Consider the following 19,932-nt stretch of genomic DNA (forward strand, 5'->3'; position numbering starts at 1 on the left):
TGGCACCTGATGAACCAGCTGAAGGATGGGAATGGCCATCTCAAGTATCCTTTGCTGTGCAGGGTGATGCTGGCTATCCTCTGCATCTTCCATTCCAATGCAGACTGCGAACGCATATTCAGTCTCGTCACAAAAAATAAAACAAAGTTCAGACCCAGTATGCAAATGTAACCCTGATTAACCTCATTACCCACAAACAATTCATGGTGGCAAAGGGGTCAGTCTGCTACAAGCAGGCGTACTCAAAGAAAACTCTTGCCTGTTTAGTCAGTACTGTATTTGGTAAGTACTGTATGTTATTTCATGTGTTTTGTTAATAAAATAAATAATAATAAATAAATAAACTTTTTTGTGTATGTCTGTGTATAATTGTGTTCAAAAGTACAGGGAAAAGATGAAATTATACACTCAAAATACTGCAGTTCTTTGCAGATTAACATGTCCCTATATGACCTAGATTGCCTCTCAGAACACGTACAATCTCTGTCCAAATATTTTTTCTTGCTACTACTTTCAAAGGCACAATGTTGGCTGCTCTGTATGCATACTTACTTTTTCAGAACATCAGTGTTTAAACCAATCATCTCTTCTTATCCACAAAACGTTCTCTTGTTTCATTTCATAACCTTCCTCTCTAAACCAATCTTTTATGTAACTTTCTAATCGTCTCCTCTTAATTTCACATACATTTCCTCAAACCAAAATAAAACATTTGTGAAAAACACAGCTTCAAAATAACCCAAACTACAAAAATGCCATCAATTGATTCCATGTCAATGGATACTTGATGTGCACGTGGTTATTAGAAATCAGATGTATATAGTAATAAAGTTACAATTTTAAATGAAATCAAACCCTTAAACAAACACATTCTTTTTCTGTTCTAAACACAAAAACTTCCCATAAGTTCCCACGGTTGCAATTATCGAATGAATCTTGCCGTTTGACTTCAAAATTAGCCCTTTACTAGTTATCTGACCCACATTTAACTATCGTTATCATAACTTTGTTTCATGAAATCCATGTTTAGATAGGTTAAAACCTATCACTCATAATTCGTAACCACGTCAACCAAACAATGCCCTTAAGACAAAATATTCCCTTTTTCTTTCTAAACCTTTAAATTCACAATTTAACAAGTGTAACATAAGCCTGTAAAACACATTTTACACTCTTTTTTAACTCCCCAAAAGAATCTATGCAATACAGAACACTTTTCAATCTATGAGCTCATATTATTCACCAGCCATTAACGCAATGCCCCCAGCACGGTGGGTGGGCCTTATGCACGGGCAATTCTTCAAATCTCAAATTTGCGGACCAAAACCCCAAAATGTAAATATTTAAGTTGAATATTTTGTAGTTTGTATATGGTTTAATGTAACACTTTCTCAATTACTCTTAGTTTTTACTTGAAGAACTCAAATCTATCAAAACAAATGTCTATCAGCGCGCGTTTAAAACTCGAATCAAACAAACAGCGCGCTGGCACAAACCTTTAAACTTGTTTTCTTTCTTTGAACAACACAGCTGATTGCCGTTTACCTTCTATTCACTTAATTTCACTCTAGTATAACTTGTCCAATGTAATTATAACCAATTTATAAACCAGGGGTTCAATTTCTGCATTTTTACTGAATACCGTCAAACATCACAGATTTTCCGCTTATAAATACAAGTTCTGGTCTTTAAAAAACCTCCCTGTTTGACTAGGATTTATAACAAATGTTGATCACGCATTTGTTAACCACCAAACTTAAAATTCATGTAAACGAACACATCTATCAGCATTAATACTCACATAATTATGCATAATTATACCCTCTGGGATCACCTTTGTAAAACTTAAACGTAACAGGATTATTTTAGCCCCCACCTTTCTCCATCTGCTACGAATTTATGTAACTCATGTAAAATATACTCATACAACCAAAAATCTTGTTAACAATTGTATCAAAATACTCATCATGTAACATATTTTAAAAGTAACCAAATTAGTATGTCAAATTCTATTCAAATTTGTCAATTTCTCAATTTACGTCTGCGCATGTGCTATGCGGTTTACCCACTATCAATTGTCAAGCTGCAATTCCTTTACTAGCCTGTACCCGCCGCCATCGCTGTTGAGTCTGTCTGTAAGTTTGTTAGCTACAAATGTTGTTGCCATAGTTGCAAATCTAACTTCCTGGACTCTTTTTGTCTCAGGACAGAGCAGAATGCACTTCCTCCAGAGAGTAGTTAGCCCTTAGCTATTAGCTAACAAACCCACAGCCTGGATCCTTTCCTCTCAGATCCCAAAGCTATCCTAGCAATTTGTAAAATACTTCAACAGACAGCGGACTGGCAAATTCGCCAGAATCATGACAGCCTTCTGATTTCTTTCTAGGAACAATTCTACCCTCCACATATGCACCTAAGATTACTCGTCAGAGATGTTTACACATATCAGAGTTCTGGTTGGACAAGTCTTCAACTAGTCCATTTGATTAGGTATTACTACCACCAAACTAAGACATTTCAGCAAAACAACCTCAGCAGCATCAAACACATATATGCAGCACCTTTGCTCCTAACAACATTCGCGAAACATCTTTTATCTTTATTTTAACGTGCGGCACGGAGGTTTATTACGGTAGTCTCCTTCAAATCGACTCTGAACTGTGCTATGTACTTCACTATGTCTTTAAGCTCCTCAAAATTTTTTTTAACACATTTCGCTTCACCAATATTTCACAGGTTTTAGTTGAATCAGAATTCGGTTTATTCACCATGTATGTTATACAAACACGGACTTTACTGTGGCAGGGAGGTGCAAAACACTAAACGTATACGAATCTTAAATTAAGTAAAAGTACAAAAGTTTAACTATTTCTAAGAACGAAACAATCTAAGAATACAACAATTTAAATATAAAATAAAATATATATAAAAATAAGAATAAGAATGAGCAGCGTGAGTGGTCAGCATAGTGCAATCGGATACTGAGATAAGGTGGCTTATGCATACTGTAATTGCCATTAGATGGACTTATAATAGTTAAATAAGTGAATGAATGTCAATGGGAGTCCTTGGCCTTGTTGAAGAGGCCAGTAGCGGATGGAAAGAAACTGTTCTTATGGCGTGAGGTTTTGGTCCTGATGGACCGCAGCCTTCTGCCAGAGGGGAGTAGCTGGAACAGGGAGTGACCAGGGTGGAAGGGGTCGGCCACAATCTTCCTCGCACGCCTCAGGGTCCTCGAGGTGTGCAGGTCCTCGAGGGTAGGCAGATTGCAGCCGATCACCTTCTCAGCAGTGCGGATGATACGCTGCAGTCTGCTCTTGTCCTTGGCAGTGGCAGCAGCGTACCAGATGGTGATGGAGGAGGTGAGGATGGACTCAATGATGGCTGTGTAGAAGTGCACCATCATTGTCTTTGGCAGGTTGAATTTGCTGTTGGAAGTACATCCTCTGATGTGCTTTTTTGGTGAGGGAGCTGATGTTCAGTTCCCACTTGAAGTCCTGGGAGAGGATAGTGCCCAGGAAGCGGAAGGACTCCACAGTGTTGACTGGGGAGTCACACAGGGTGATGGGGGTGAGTGGGGCTGTATTCTTCTTGAAGTCCACAACCATCTCCACTGTCTTAAGAGCATTGAGCTCTAAGTTGTTCTGGCTACACCAGGTCACCAGGTTGTCAGCTTCCCACCTATAGTCAGACACATCCCCGTCAGAGATGAGCCCAATGAGGGTGGTGTCGTCCGCAAACTTCAGAAGTTTGACAGACGGATGACTGGAGGTGCAGCTGTTGGTGTACAGGGAGAAGAGCAGAAGGGAAAGGACGCAGCCCTGAGGAGGTCCGGTGCTGATGGACCGGGAGTCAGAGACTTGTGTTCCCAGCTTAACGCACTGCTTCCTGTCAGACAGGAAGTCTGTGATCCACCTGCAGGTGGAGTCGAAGAATGCACACACTTCACTTCACTGATATATATATATATAGGATTTTAGCAAAGGTATTTACTTCACTGATACGTCACAAATCACCAGGTCTCTGTACATACGACACGGCCTATTTACTTCACCGGGTATTTCTAAATCAGTTTTTATTTCATTGATACGTCATCGATCACTAAGTCTTAGTAAAATAGGATACATATACTCGCTTCACTGGGTCTTTCACCGGGTCTTTGCTAATATAGGACACCATACTCGCTTCACTGGGTCTTTCACCGGGTCTTTGCTAATATAGGACACCATACTCGCTTCACTGGGTCTTTCACCGGGTCTTAGCTAATATAGGACCTCAGTGCATCTTTAATGACTCCACTGTGGAATTTTTCAATTTGGAACACAAAAGTCGCCGATATATATACAATTTTATTCTTACCTTGTCCATCGAAAGCTGTGCCTCATAGCTAGTCCAGAATTCCGTGGCCTCTTTTTAAACAGCCATATTTGCTGCGAGGTTCTCCATCGTCGTGCACAATGTCAGTTCTTAGTTCTGGATGATGGAAAGGATGTTGAAATCCATCTCGAAGTACCAAAATGTCAGAAATATTTTGCTATCAAGCATTGCACGGTGAACAACAACATCAGTCGGTGAACAAGTTAAGAAAGCTTTATCGCTTGCGGCCAGCCCACAAGGAGACTAAAACTTCACAAGCCATTGTGCTACAAAGTTTGTCTGCTAGCATGTTGTGCTAGCTACCTATTTAAACAGACCCGAACTTGACAGTCATTGGTTAAAACAAAGGCATGCAAATGTCCAGTGTGCGAATTATACAATGACAATCGGGGGGGTCAACTCAGTGCCCCCCCCCCGCCTCCGGAACGACGTTCACCCCTGCCGCCGCCCCAACCAAGTAAACGGCAATGGCACACACACGCACTACTAAAACTACAAACACTATTGTAGTCATTTCTTTCTGAAATAAAAAAGTTGATCTTTACAAAACTACCAGAGGAACATATCTGACTGTTCATCACAAAATACGGTAGTTGGAAATCTCTCCAGATTCTGACAACCTATGAGACAGATAAATTAAGCTATCTTGCTTGATACAGAGCTAGCGATAGCTACCTTTTAAGTTGGTGGGTGGTTAACCATGTTTCTATCATTAACATTCTTGTGAATATTATACAGCTAATTGCCATTACAAATACATTCGTGACAGATTTTTGGGGGGTATTAGATAACTTGCCTTTTTGAACTTTCTCACGATGCGGAACGTACCGCTACGTAGCTACACTGAGGTGATTGAACCAGCAGTGTACACTTCCTGGTCACTCGCGCTGTTTCTTGAGTTGTATTGGGCACTTGTCACTCGCGCTGTGTTTATTGAGTGAATTTTGACTAAATGGCAGTCAGTGTAATACTGTGTGTGATATTCCCTGCCATAAAGTCAACATTTCTGTGTATCGCCAACCTGTTACTGAATGAATATGGTAAATATATTGTAATATTTACGATTACAGGTAAGAACGAAATGTATCGACCCCCCCGACCTGTGGTTTTTACCTCTTTTGGGGGGGTCCGAGCCTTAATGTAATAGTCTAATAGCTAATGTAATATTGCACATATTTTAGTCCTATTTCCCCTAAAGTAATAAAGTTAGGCTACTTAAAGACACCTTACACAGTATGTTCTAAATGGCATAAATGCTGCCAATTAATAATTGACGTAACAACTTATTGTAAATGCTCGATAGCCTAGCCTATTGATTAAGGTAGGCCACTCTGAAGCATGTACACTGCCTGCTTCATTTGATCTTGATAGGCTAAGCATTCTGTAGCAAATAATAACAATAAACACACTTTTTATTAATTAAAACAACTTCAGCATAATAATGCACCTAAAATACAAACCTGAGCAAGGGCAGCAATCGTTATCGAATCAACAGACAATTTAGCTAGCAGGGGAAGAATACAAACAACGAAAATCACCATTTTACTTGATTTAAATTTGCAAGAACTATATCAGAATCAGAATCAGAATCAGAAAGGGATTTATTCGCCATGAAAGTTTGCACAGACAAGGAATTTGCTTTGGCAGGAAGGTGCATACAATAAACATATACCTAAAATTTAAATATGTGGACTAACTATACTAAGGGTACATAAACTAGCAGTACTAAGTGGGATAAATATAAGTTGCCGTAAATTACAATATAAAAATACAAAAATACAAATATTACAAAAAATACAAATGTACAAGATACCATGTTGTGGTGCAGTGCAAAAGCAGTGTGTTTTAAGCAATAAGTCATTTGAGTCAGTGTGGTCCCTTGGCCTTGTTGAAGAGGCCAACAGCGGAAGGGAAGAAACTGTTTTTGTGGCGTGAGGTATTGGTCCTGATGGACCGCAGCCTTCTGCCTCCGGCAGAAGGCTGCGGTCCATCGGTCCAAGGTTATTGTATAGACTTATACAATAACAGGCTTAAATGAACTGACAACATAAGTTATACGACTTACAGTTCTCAAGGACGCACACACGCAATCTCAACTGTGGTGTGAAGCGCGTGTCCGTGCAATTCTCCGACATGCACTATAACAATCACTGCTGATAGACGGCCCAAAAATTTGTACAGCCTGATTTCTGATACCGTGGCGACAGAAATTTGTCCAAAACATATGGCCTCAGATCTGACGACACAATTACAGAATCGATCATTGACCTTCGGCCTGGGGTGCTCTGGTACCACGTATAGTTATGAGCTTCCTTATGTTTGAACATGGTGTTTGTTATAGATAATCCGTGACTAGAAATCCAACAACAAACATCCATTCAGGTTAAGATTGGGTAGGCCGTTCCTCCCAATCACGCCTTTCCAGGTGTCCCTGTCATTTCCCATGTGCGCATTGAAGTTTCCCAGCAGCACTATATACAGGACTCCATTCAGGGTCTGCAAAAAGCTGAATACTCCAAACTTCTGTTCAGTGCATATGCACAGACAGTCAGAGTCCCCCCCACACACACACACACACACACACACAACCTGTAAACGTAGGGAGGCGACCCTCTCGTCCACCAGGGTAAACTCCAACATAGAGTCCATCCCCTATCCAGGAGTACAGTCCAGAGCCATGACTGTGCGTAGAGGTAAGCCCCACCAGATCCAACTGGTAGCGATCCACCTCCATCACCAGTTCTGGCTCCTCCCCCCCAGCAAGGTGAAGTTCCACATTCCCAGAGCTAGCCTTTGCCCCTGGGTATGATCCGTCGAGGGCGCTGGCCTTCACTGCCACCCGTGTAGCAGCGCACCAGACTCCCACGGTTTCTCCCTGGGTGATGGGCCCAAAGGATGTAGAGGGGGGTGCCACGTTGCTTCTTCGGGCTGTGCCCGGCCAGGCTCCGTGGCCAAACCGGCCACCATGCACTCGTGGGCGGGCCCTCTTTCTGGGCCTGGCTCCAGGTAAAGTTTTTTGCCTTGGGAGATTCTACCAGGAGCACATGGCTCCAGACAACACAGCCCTCAGGTTCATAAGGACACACAAACCTCTCCACCACGATAAGGTGATGGTTCCTGGAGAGGAAAAGCAGGGTCCTGGAATTTGATCAAGTAAAAAAAAAAAAAAAAAAAACACTGGGCCAAAATGACCCCTCTCGGCACTTCTGGTGTTAACAACCTTACATTTTGTTGCAGGCACAAATAAACTATAGCCTATTGCACTGTACGATAAGCAGGTTAGTGGGTGTTATTATTTTAGGATAATCATGTTACGCACGTTAGGATTTACTCCTGAGAAGCGCACCTTGAAAAGTTGTTTCATTCATTATTTTACATTTAATCTTTACCACAGTCTCTTACACTGAGAACACGGGGAACAGTGGTTCAGGGATTCAACCACCTGGGGAAACCATTTAATTTATGCTTACATTTCTATACACATTGTAAAAAGTTACAATTGAAAATAAACAAAACCATTGTCCAAAAAATTATAATGAAATACTCAATTTCAATTAAATCATTAGTATTGTTTCAGTATTGAGTACTGCGATACTACACTTGGTATCAGTATCGACATCCACATTTTTGTATTGTGACAACACTACTCTGTATCATGAACAATCTTAGCTAATGACAAAACTATTCTTACAATTATATTCTACAAAGCTACACAAACTACGGTTTAGCCCTAAATAGATTAAAGGGATTTGATTTCCATTGCTCTGCATCATCTAATGAGGATTTACTTTGGGTAAATGTCACATAGAAGCAAATGTTCATATTGCTATTAGATTACAACACAGATATGGCCAGATGAGCAGTGCTGACTGACAATGCTTGCACAAAATTGAAACAGCTACTTTCAAAGGGTTTTCTTTATGGATGAATTGCTGGCTACCGAACTATGACCAAGACAATATAAAGTAGATACTTTATTTTCAGTATAGATTAATACATTTAGTCATTTTCATGAATTGATGTGTTTACTGATGCAAAAACTGCCAGCGTTATGCGAACACACACAAACTCAATTTAAGCTAAGACTGAATTAACTAAACGACATCTTACTACAGAACAAGTGAGTCTGACGCAAGAGTAACGCGGTTTGCAGACGAAGCACGTTACACTTTACCTTGACCTGTACGATGGCCTCAGGCTCGACAGAACCTGACACTACATTTACATTTAGTCATTTAGCAGACGCTCTTATCCAGAGCGACTTACAGTAAGTACAGGGACATTCTCCCGAGGCAAGTAGGGTGAAGTGCCTTGCCCAAGGACTCAACGTCAGTTGGCATGACCGGGAATCGAACTGGCAACCTTCGGATTACTAGTCCGACTCCCTCACCGCTCAGCCACCTGACTCCCTGACTACAGACACTTTGCCAATTTTGCCTTTAAAAAAGATGCTTCGCAGTGTCAAGTATTGTGCAAAACCTGCCTGGCTAACGTTCCTACCTCACGGGGCAACACTACCAACCTAATTCGGCCCTAAAAAACCCCACCACAAAGCCATGTATGATACATAGCTAAAATCCTGAACACCAGTGTGTCAAATAAGCCAAATAACACCAGACAGGATCACTGATCGAAATGTTTCAAAGCCTAACTCCATATTTATGTACTACTAAGCAGTAACAGCGTTCATCACAAAGATATGATGCCCCTCGGTGATACACATACAGTAGGATCACTATGGCTGACCGTGCCATACTGTTTCTGTTAGGCTACTGACTGGATCAGAAATGTTCAGACAGTGTTTCTTTTCTAAGATTTAACCTTTTAGATGCGTGAGTGCTGGATAAGAGCGTCTGCTAAATGACTAAATGTGAGTTCTAAATATTTCCGACTGTCTCCACAGCGCAAATTATTTTTCCAAAACGGTAGCTATCTAGCTAGCTTTAGTTAAGAAACTGCAACTAAAGCGTATACGTTTCTAGTTTATCTTTGATTTACCAAAATATTTTCTATGAGGTAGGCTACAGGCGATGTTCTCCTTAGTTTTTCTGAACTTTGTGTGTTATGTTGCTGACTGGAGAACAGTAGGCTAGTATATATCTATATTAATAATAGGCCTACATCATATAATAATTGCATATTAAATCGCAATTGCAAATGAATCGCGATTGTTATTTTCTGAAATCGTTCCGCCCTAATCTAAACCACTGAAATCCCAACATAGTTCTCCTTACGTTGCAGGAGAATTGGATGATCCACAGTGTCAAAAGCTGCACTTAGGTCTAGGAGAACCAGGACAGAGATAGAGACTGTGTCAGAGGCTAAAAGTAGATCATTGACTACCTTGGCTAATGCAGTTTCGGTGCTGTGGTGAAGACAAAATCCAGACTGGAGAGGTTCATAAAGCTGATTTGAGGAAAGGTGCTCAGTGAGCTGTTGTACCACAACTTTTTCTAGAATTTTTGAGATAAATGGCAAATATGAAATTGGCCTGTAGTTGCTAATACAACTGGGATCCAGGTTTGTTTTTTTAAGTAGGGGCTTAATAATTGCTTGTCGTAAGGGACTTGGCCAGTTACATTTAGATTCATTAATAATACTAATCATGGGTGGTCCAATAATAGGAAGGAGTTCCTTACGAAGTGTGGCAGGGAGAGGATCGAGAAGGCAACTGGTAGGTTTGGATGAATCTATCAGTTTTATGAACGCTTCCATAGGAATAGGGTTAAAGTCAGTGAGAGCCTCAACATGCAGCATGCTTGGTATAGAGGAAAATTCGGTGTGCGTGGCCATTCGTCCAGGGCTGGTCTGTAGTTTGTCCCTAATTGCATAGATTTTGTGGTCAAAGAATTCTATAAAATCATTGGGAGAGAGATCTGTACTAACATCGTGTGTACTTTTCTTAGTGAGTTTTGCAACGGTATCAAACAGGAATTTAGCGCTGTGCTGGTTCTTTCTAATCAATTTAGAGAAGTATTCTGATCTGGAACTGAGGAGGGCTTGCTTGTACTCCAGTAGGCTGTCCTTCCAGGCCAGGCGGAAAACCTCCAATGAAGTGGTACGCCACTTGCGTTCTAATTTTCTAGTGGACTTTTTTTTTTTTATACCATGGAGCCAATTTCTTATCCTTTCTTTTCCTAGGTTTGAGTAGGGCAACAGAGTCTAGCAATAGCTGAAGAACAAAATTCAGATCCCTAGTTTTAGCATTTAATGATTTATTTGGGACATTAAGGGGCTTCTAGTGCAGCGGGTAGAATACTAGCCAGTTCCATAGCTGTGTTTGGGGATATGTAACGGCTAGTATACATTTTCTGAGTGCCTCTAAGGCTCTGGCATAGGTCTATTTTGAAGGTAACCAGGCAATGGTCTGATAATATAGGATTGCGGGCGTGGACAATGAGGTCAGTAATCTCAATTACTGATGTGAGAACTAAATATAATGTGTGCGAGTGAAGATGGGTAGGTTTGAAAACCACCTGTGTGAGAGCAGTGAAGGCCTTACTTAAAGGTTATTTTGGGTCATCCACGTGAATGTTAAAGTCACCCATAATTAAGATGTTATCAGTATACACAAGTCACAAGATCTAAAGGCTATACAAAATTAGGGGGGGGACAGGAGTAGTAGCATTAATCCGGTGGGAGTCAGGTGGCTGAGCGGTTAGGGAAGAGGGCTTGTAATCAGAAGGTTGCCAGTTCGATTCCCGGCCGTGCAAAATGATGTTGTGTCCTTGGCAAGGAACTTCACCCTACTTGCCTCGGGGGGAATGTTCTGGTACTTACTGTAAGTCGCTCTGGATAAGAGTGTCTGCTAAATGTAATTAATCCTCTTTAATGTAGTTGGTGGTTTCATGCTAATTATTTCAAATGTTTTGAAGGTGTTCACAGATTTTAGGCTGAGGTTGAATCTGGCTTCATATATCATAGCAACACCACAACCTTTCTTTGAGACGCGAGGAATGTGTGAGTACGCGAAATCCGGAGGCGATTATTCATTCAGGGGGGAATATTCAACAGGTTTTAACCAGGTTTCGGTGAGTCCAATCAGGTCCAGGCTGCATTCAGACATCAGATCATTAATCAAAACGGCCTTTGTGTATAGGGATCTGATGTTTAGGAGCCCAATATTCCAGTATGGGTTTTTGGCGGCTTTAGTCATAGATATTTCCTCTGAAAAGGTGGCACTGTTTGCAGCAAACTTAGTAGTATGGACAACGGGGGAGCAGGGCTAGTTAAATTGGTATAATTCCTAATAATTGAAGGCCGAGATTTTTTGGAAAAGGGGAGGGGGACCGTCTCAATGGGGAAAAACTACATCAGCAACCACACTGACTACACTACAAACTAAGCTATCGCCCCAAACAACTCGCAACATACCTATCAGACTCTCTAAGAGACTCTGGCCTGGCTTGTTCTATTGAGTGTCAGGTTTGCTCTAAAATAGCTTCAATATTCCTAGACAAAAGAAAAGCACAACTCCAGCTCGGGTGGAGCCCGTCACCTCTCAACAAGCCAGGTTTGGCCCAGAAACGAGACCAATTATTTACAAATCCTAAACCCTGTTCTGTGCAGAAGTGAGCCAACCAGCGGTTAAGAGAGACAAGTCTGATGTAGATCTCATCAGTCCCCCTAACAGACAACTTCCTTTTTCTCACAAGCTTTTGCATTAGAACCCAAAGTGTTTAATGCCATGCAATGATTCTAATTTTATTTTATGTGAAAAAACTTGCTTTCAGGGCAGTTGAATTAACCATTTAGCTAGGCCTGAACTACATCTGTCTGCTTGTATCATTTAGGTGCCGTCCAATTCTTCACACTGCACAAGAAGAGTGAAGAAGTGTACCTATCTGAGAAATACATTCCACCAGCAAGGGCAGGGGAGACTGCAGTGCCGCAGCACCAGTGTCAGAATACCTTCTCTGAGCGCAGCTGCAGTTTCAGTGCTGAGAGCCGAGCTGGCATGCTTCTAGAGAAGGGGGTAGACAACATTGCAATCCGCATGAGTGCTGATGCCCGTATTCTAGCCACAGCCCTTTCTGGAGACACCAGTTCACATTTCAGTGCAGCCAAAGCCCTATTTAAAGACTTTGAGGAAGATTCTGAGGAAGGGCCGGGTCTAATACCAGGGAAACTGTTACGGGACAAACTTCCAACAATGGACACTACTACTTTAGATGGTGAAAAAACGGAAAATCAGGAGAGGAATGAAGAAGGCAGGAAGAGACTGCAGGAGGAAGAAGATGAAAACAATGGGGGTGGCATCCTAGAGAGGGAGGATGTAGAGGTGGGTGCTGACCCCCTTTCACGCTTGGTGTCAAAGAGTGATGAGTCTGCCTCTGTGACCAGCCATGAGCGTCCGCATTCTCCTCCTGTAGTTTCCCGCAATCTGGCAGAAGAGATTGAAATGTACATGAGCCTGCAGAGCCCTCTAAGCATAATGTCATCCAGCATGGAGCTTGAGCAGATCCAGGATGACTCCAGCAACACTCCCCCAGCCAAACAGCCCCTTGAGCGGAGATCCAGTCTTCCTGTGGCTCCCATGAAATCCCCTTCAGACTTGTCTTGTAACACAGTACAATGCAGCCCATTGGCCGTCACACGTTCCAAGACTTTTGCCGTCAAGACAAAGAGCTCTGCAACCAGCCCTAGTCAGAGATCATCATCTCTGACGGCTCTGGTGAAGTCATCCCAAAGTGGCTCTTTAGGCTCAGTCATCAACTCTTTCTCTGGAATGAAGATGGATGCCCTGCTTTCTGGGCCCAAGATGGATGTGCTGAAGTTGGGTATGAAACAGGCAGCCAGTGTGGCTAGCAAAGTGTGGGGAGCAGTAGCCTCTGCCTATTCCTACTCTGATGATGAGGTGAGTGCAGTTCTTACAAAATGTTATTAATGTTTAATTGCAGAATATTTAAACTAATATTGAAATTGTATCCATACAATAATTTAACTATATTACACTGTCATACATAAACTGTTACATTGTCATTTTTATGGTAAATATATGTATGTCTTATGTAAGTACGTAGGACATGCATACAACCCCTATTACCAAAAAGTTGGGACACTGTCAAATGTTTTTTTGTTTTTTTACAATGCAATTGGAAAGTCTCATAAACCCATATGTTATGTACAATAGAACATATAAAACATATCAAATGTTTAAAGTGATGAAATGTACCATTTTAAGAAAAAGGTTGATGGCAGCAACACATCTCAAAAAAGTTTGGACAAGGCCATATTTACCGATGTGTAGCATCCCCTCTTCTTTTAACACTAGAAGCGCCGAGCAGGGCTCATTTGACCCCAGACCCCAAATCAATTTAATCTTTGCAGTTGATCAAATTCCAGTCCATGAATTACAGCTCTATAATATGTTGCCCCTCTTTTTCAAGGGACCAAAAGTAATTGGACAATTGACTCAAAAGCCGTTTCATGGACAGGTGTGGGATATTCTTTGTGTGTTCATCAATTAAGTAGGTAAAAGGACTGAGTTGATTCCAAGTGTGTCTTTTGCTATTGGAAGCTGTTGCTGTGAACCCACAACATGCGGTTGAAGGAGCTCTCAATGCAAGGGAAACAGGTCATCATGAGTGTATGTCTTTGAGAGCATAGGGAAAAAATGGCCAAACCTGGCTCACATATAGTTTTACTGTGTTAGCTGGCTTCTGCAGAACATGACTATAAAAAAACATATGAATAATACTGACTTTGCTGACATCCATGCATGTCAACATGTTTGTTATTGCTCTTTTGCGCATGCAGATTAGTTCAGGACCGCGACCAGTTCACACTGGAATCTGATATTAGCCACACTAATGCACAGTGCCCGGTGATTAAGATGTCAGTTAAACATACAAATACAGATTGTGTGAACTATAGATAATGTACAGTGTCGGTGATAAAATTAGTGGTACACACACTGATTCCTGGAATTATAGATAGGGCACAGTGCCCACAATGATGTCAGTGACACACAGATTTCTGGAATTATAGATAGATAGTGCAGTGCCCATGATGCAAAATTACAATGTGAACAGCCCACCAAAAAATCGGATCTGATAAATAAATCGGAATTGAACATTAAGGCTTGCAGTTTGAACGTAGCCTAATAGTCTGTATATGTCTGGGAACTGAGGAGACGGTTGCTGGAGTTGTGGGAGAAGAATGTTGTCCCTTTTGTGTTTGATACAGGATTCTTTCTGCTCAACAGTTCAGTTTTTTTTTTTCATTTCATGATCCGCCAAATGTTTTCAACTGGTGACAGGTCTGGACTGCAGGCAGGCCAGTTCAGCACCCGGACTCTTCTACTACGAAGCCATGCTGTTGTAACAGATGCAGTATGTGTTTTAGCATTGTCTTGCTGAAATATGCAAGGCCTTCCCTGAAGAAGATGTTTTCTGGATGCAAATGTTCCTATAAAACCTCAGCATTGATGGTGCCTTTCCAGATGTCCAAGCTACCCATGCACTAATGCATTCCATACCATCAGAGATGAAGGCTTTTGAACTGAACGCCGATAACAAGCCGGATGGTCCTCTCTTCTTTAGTCAGGAGGACGCGGTTTCCAAAAATAAGGGTTAGGGTTAGGGATTTTCTTAGGTAAAAGTAGGGGAAGGTAAAAAGGTTGGGAACCACGGCTGTAGATGATGAGATATTCGAAGTCTTCGCAACTTTAAGTTAAGGATCATTATTCTAAAATGGTTCCATAACATGTAGATGCAGTTTTTTGCAGATTGTTGAACCTCTGACCATCTTTACTTCTGAGAGACTCTGCCTCTCTAAGATACTCTTTTTATACCAAATCATGTTACTGACCCGTTTGCAGTTAACCTAGTTAGTTGCATAAGGTTCCTCCAGCTGTTTCTTTTTAATAACACATACTTTTTCCTGCCTTTTATTGCCCCCTCCCAACTTCTGAGACGTGTTGCGGACATGATACATTTCCTCAGTTTAAACATTTGATATGTTTTCTATGTTCTATTGTGAATAACATATGGGTTTGAGATTAGCAAATCCTTGCATTCTGATTTTATTTGCATTTTACACAGCATCCCAACTTTTTGGGGAATGTGATTGTATATGTATGTCTTACGCACACATGTATGCACAATGTTTTTGCACTTTCATAGCAATTAATTTATTTACATATCAATTGTCTTTCCAAGGATGAGTTATCCCAGGGTGGTGGAAGCTTCCCAGCCAGACTGGATGAACATCTTCTGTCTGGGGGTGGTGGGGACAACCCCGCCCAAAGTGGCCCCATCCCAAATGTGGTGTCAAATGGTCTGACACAGAGCAACACCAGCCTTGGCAGCAGCAGTGGAAGCAGCGACACAGGAAAAGGGACGCACCAATCATGTAATCAGATGAACCAGGAGACAAGGAAAACAATTACTAACCACAGCTATGTTTGGATGTTTCAGTGAACACACAATTATTACCGTTTGTTTCGATTGCTTACATGCATTGTCCGAAACTGAAGTCACATTGTAAAAACTCTTAACACAGTCAGCAAAACGGAAGTGTGTGCGTACCAAACTGTAACTCTTTTCTCATTCATATTCCACCACCTGCAAAACACTATGTATTTGCAGCAATTCTTTTCAAATACTAACGCACTTTTACCAAAACTGTTAAAAACACATTCAAAACAGAATTATGGCAAATGTTGTGCATTTCTGCAGTAACCATATTTTAACACATATAAAACTAAATATTGTACTGGCAGATTTAGACGTTTTTAGTAGTGCTGTCAAACGATTAAAATATTTAATTGCATTAGTCATAGTTAACTCGCGATTAATCGCACATTTTTATATATTCTAAATGTCCCTTTATTTCTTTTTGTCCCATAATTTTTTTCGCATTTTAATGCTCTTATCAACATGGAAAAGTGGATCAGATTGCTTAGTGCAAATGTTTTTTTTAAAATTGAAAACAACATTGCAATCGCCTGGCTTTGACGAGGGGGCGGAGAATTCGCATTAGCTGTGTGCTTGGCCATAAAGTGGTATTTCAGACTGGTCATGCTGCGCTCATAGCTCAGTTCACAATGACAAAACACACAGATCACTTTGGTATTGTCAATGGAAACATTTGGCAACTTTTTGGAAGTTAACTTTCCATTCAGAATATTATTGGTATTTCGGCGTCTTGCGCTCGCCATCCTCTCAAAACGTAACGTTAGCCTACTACTCTTTAGCCGGCTCGCAAGCCCAAACAAGTGTGTGCGGCGTGCCTGTTGTTTTGTTTCCGGTCTAGTTAGATCCGGTGTGGTGTTGTAGTTTTTCTAACGTGAGTAGTTGTTGCAACAGCATGTGAAAAAAAACGACAAAGTTTGCTAGGCCAAAAAGAACGTTAATCTCGCGGGAATTTTTTTTGACGCCATTAAAATTGTTTTGCGTTAACGCCGTTAATAACGCATTTAATTGACAGCACTAGTTTTTAGTCTCGTAACCCAACAGACAAAAGGGGACGGCTTTGGAATGATTTGGACGTTTGGAAACATGGATCAAGGAAGACAGGTTGGTGAGGAAAGAAAAGAGGCAGGGAAAAAGAGATTGCGTGGAGGACCAGGGAGAATAAGACCAAGAACGAGGTCTCTGATGAGATAAGGGCCAAAATGATGACCAAATGCAAGAGAGAGGGAAAACTAGAACCATCACAGTAACTATACTTGTTTTTTGCACTTACTTGCAATTGAAATATCATTGATCATTTGGGTGTGGGTTTCAACTTCGTGTTTTTCAAAAGTAAGTATATTATAGTACTATATACAAAGATATGGAAAACATAAAGGATACTGAAGCAAATTGCTGCATTTCTATGTCATTCTTGTATGGACTCCAGTGGAAAAGTGTCGTGTCATGAAACATTATTTTTTATCAATAAATACTGATTCTTGTGTAAAATAATTTAAACTGCAAAGATAACAGTTCATCATCGTTGTAATTCTCTCTGTGTTTTTAGGTCAGTGTGTTATAAGTGACAATGTATGCTTCTGAGAGAGAACTGTTGCCAGAGTTATGGTCAATCAAGCTTCTTTTGAGACATGTATAAAGTTTTTAGCAGTTTATGTGAGTTTTGGAGGATAGATTAACTGTTTAGCCAGCCTGCATGTTGCTAATGCAGACTGTGTTAAGAGTTTTGAAAATGTGACTTAAGTTTCAACCAATGCATGTAAGCAATCGGAAAAAAAACTGTAATAAAAGTGTAAATACATGGGACTGGAACAGGTATTATGAAAGTGCAGATTGTAAGCTTTCAAAGACATGCCATACTTTTTAAACTGTAACAAAAAAAGCTGAAGAAGATTCTTTGAATGATGGTACATCTTAAATGAACTAGCAGAGAAAAAATCCTGGTTGTATTTGTGCCTTTACAAGTCTACTTTTCTGACAGATTATAGCTATCAGTGATCTTGAACATTTTGTTTATTATATGGTGTGAATTCTTCAACACTTTAACTTTGGACAACATAAGATTGACAACATAGGGACTTACCAGCAACTGTGAAACACTGATTTGTGAACGCACCATTCAACATATTGATTTGTAGACAGAAGATGTCTGTGTATGTTCGTGATTATGATATGATTATGATTATGATTGTGTATCTATATATTTTGTTTTCCTAGATCAAACACCAGGAAGATCCCACAGAGGTCCAGACTGTCAAAAGTTAGAGCAAGGGTCCTCATTCCATGCCTCCGCCTCTAGCATCTACCAAAATTGTGCATTGGAGGTGAGGGACACATATACACACATACAGATGTTCCTCATTTAATTTGAGCATCGAGTTGCAGCAACATTACTTAATCTGATGTGTTGCGTAATGAGTTCTTTGTTTCCGCTATTTTTTGGGGGGGTGAACTTTGGTAAAACAACCACCAGAGGCATCTTGGAGTTGTATTGTGTGTCTACAAGAAGAGATGCATTGTTCTGACAGCATGGAGGAATGTTTGTGACAGTTCAAATTAGGGCTGAACGATTTCTGAAAAGAACATAATCGCGATTAATTTGCAATTGCGATTTAATATGCAATTATTATATGATGTAGGCCTATTATTAATATAGATATATACTAGCCTACTGATCTGCAACATAACACAAAGTTCTGAAAAACTAAGGAGAAAATACCGCCTGTAGCCTACCTCATAGAAAATATTTTGGTAAATCAAAGCTAAACTAGAAATGTATACGCTTTAGTTGCAGTTTCTTCACTAAAGCTAGCTAGCTAGCTACCGTTTCGGAAAAATGACTTGCGCTGTGGAGACAGTCAGAAATATTTAGAACTCACGCATCTAAAGGTTAAATCTTAGAAGAAAAAGAAACGCTGTCTGAACATTTCTGATCCAGTCAGTAGCCTAACAGAAACAGTATGGCACGGTCAGCCATAGTGATCCTACTGTATGTGTATCACCGAGGGGCATCATATCTTTTGTGATGAACGCTGTTACTGCTTGAGTAATTTAGTAGTACATTAATATGGAGTTAGGCTTTGAAACATTTCGATCAGTGATCCTGTCGGGTGTTATTTGGCTTATTTGACACACTTGTGTTCAGCATTTTAGCTATGCATGGTACATGGCTTTGTGGTGGTTTTTTTAGGGCCGAATTAGGTTGGTAGTGTTGCCCCGTGAGGTAGCAACGTTAGCCAGGCAGGTTTTGCACAATACTTGACACTGCGCAGCATCTTTTTTAAAGGCAAAATTGGCAAAGTGTCGGTAGTGTCAGGTTCTGTAGAGCCTGAGGCCATCGTACAGGTCAAGGTAACGTGCAAAGTTGATCTTTCGTCTGCAAACTGCGATACTCTCGCGTGTCACGTGACCAAAGTAAAATCGCAGCCTTTGCGATTACAAAATCTCGTTTTGTCACATCGCGATATTATCGCAAATGCAATTCATCGTTCAGCCCTAGTTCAAATTGGTAAATTGATTAAACGACAGTGGATAGGTACCAATTAAGTTAATGCAACTATTCTGCGATAGTCGCTGGATTTGAGTAAGCCAAATGTGCTTGTAAAAGGACATTTTTAATAATACAGTTAAAATACTGTTTTGGGTGAATTTGGAGCAGTGGCGGTCCTTGTTCATTGCTACCCAGCTTCATTAAGTGTAATTTTGAGTGATTATTGTTCCATAAAAACCTTATACAATCCAACTCAAATTTGTTATCAAAATTCAGCGCTGTCTCAACATCAGATTGTCCACTACGGGAATGCAGGAGGGGGAGATGCCCCGACTGCATGGAATACAGGATAACATCACAAATCCTACTTTTAGATAACTGCAGAACACGGGGTATAACTAAATACATTTATTTAATACTGGGCATATATCATCATATGTCAAAAACTGGAAATACAGTTGTAAGCTCCTGCGCAATTGCTACACTCTATGTACGTCCTCATTATCAGTCCAAACTTTAATAGACTACTGTTCATAACAAAACGCTTTTGTTTTCAAATTGTATATTGACTCGGGGTATCACTGGCACAGTTGACGCCACTCGCACTGTTTTTTTATTTATTTGTGAAGTGCGTGTCCGTGCTATCCT

At 40.7% G+C, this 19,932-nt stretch overlaps 1 protein-coding gene across 9 annotated transcripts in view; it reads left to right on the forward strand.

Moving 5' to 3' along the window:
• Positions 1-19,932, forward strand: part of dennd4c (DENN/MADD domain containing 4C) — a 173,142-nt gene that overhangs the window by 110,279 nt on the left and 42,931 nt on the right. For all 9 annotated transcript variants that reach the window (XM_067261180.1, XM_067261185.1, XM_067261182.1 and 6 more), the window contains 3 exons: positions 12,171-13,234; positions 15,540-15,732; positions 18,012-18,118. In XM_067261180.1, coding sequence (XP_067117281.1) covers positions 12,171-13,234; positions 15,540-15,732; positions 18,012-18,118 — 1,364 coding nt within the window. The remainder of the gene's footprint in view (positions 1-12,170; positions 13,235-15,539; positions 15,733-18,011; positions 18,119-19,932) is intronic.

Source organism: Osmerus mordax, chromosome 23 (genome assembly GCF_038355195.1).
Source record: "Osmerus mordax isolate fOsmMor3 chromosome 23, fOsmMor3.pri, whole genome shotgun sequence".
NCBI lineage: Eukaryota > Metazoa > Chordata > Actinopteri > Osmeriformes > Osmeridae > Osmerus > Osmerus mordax.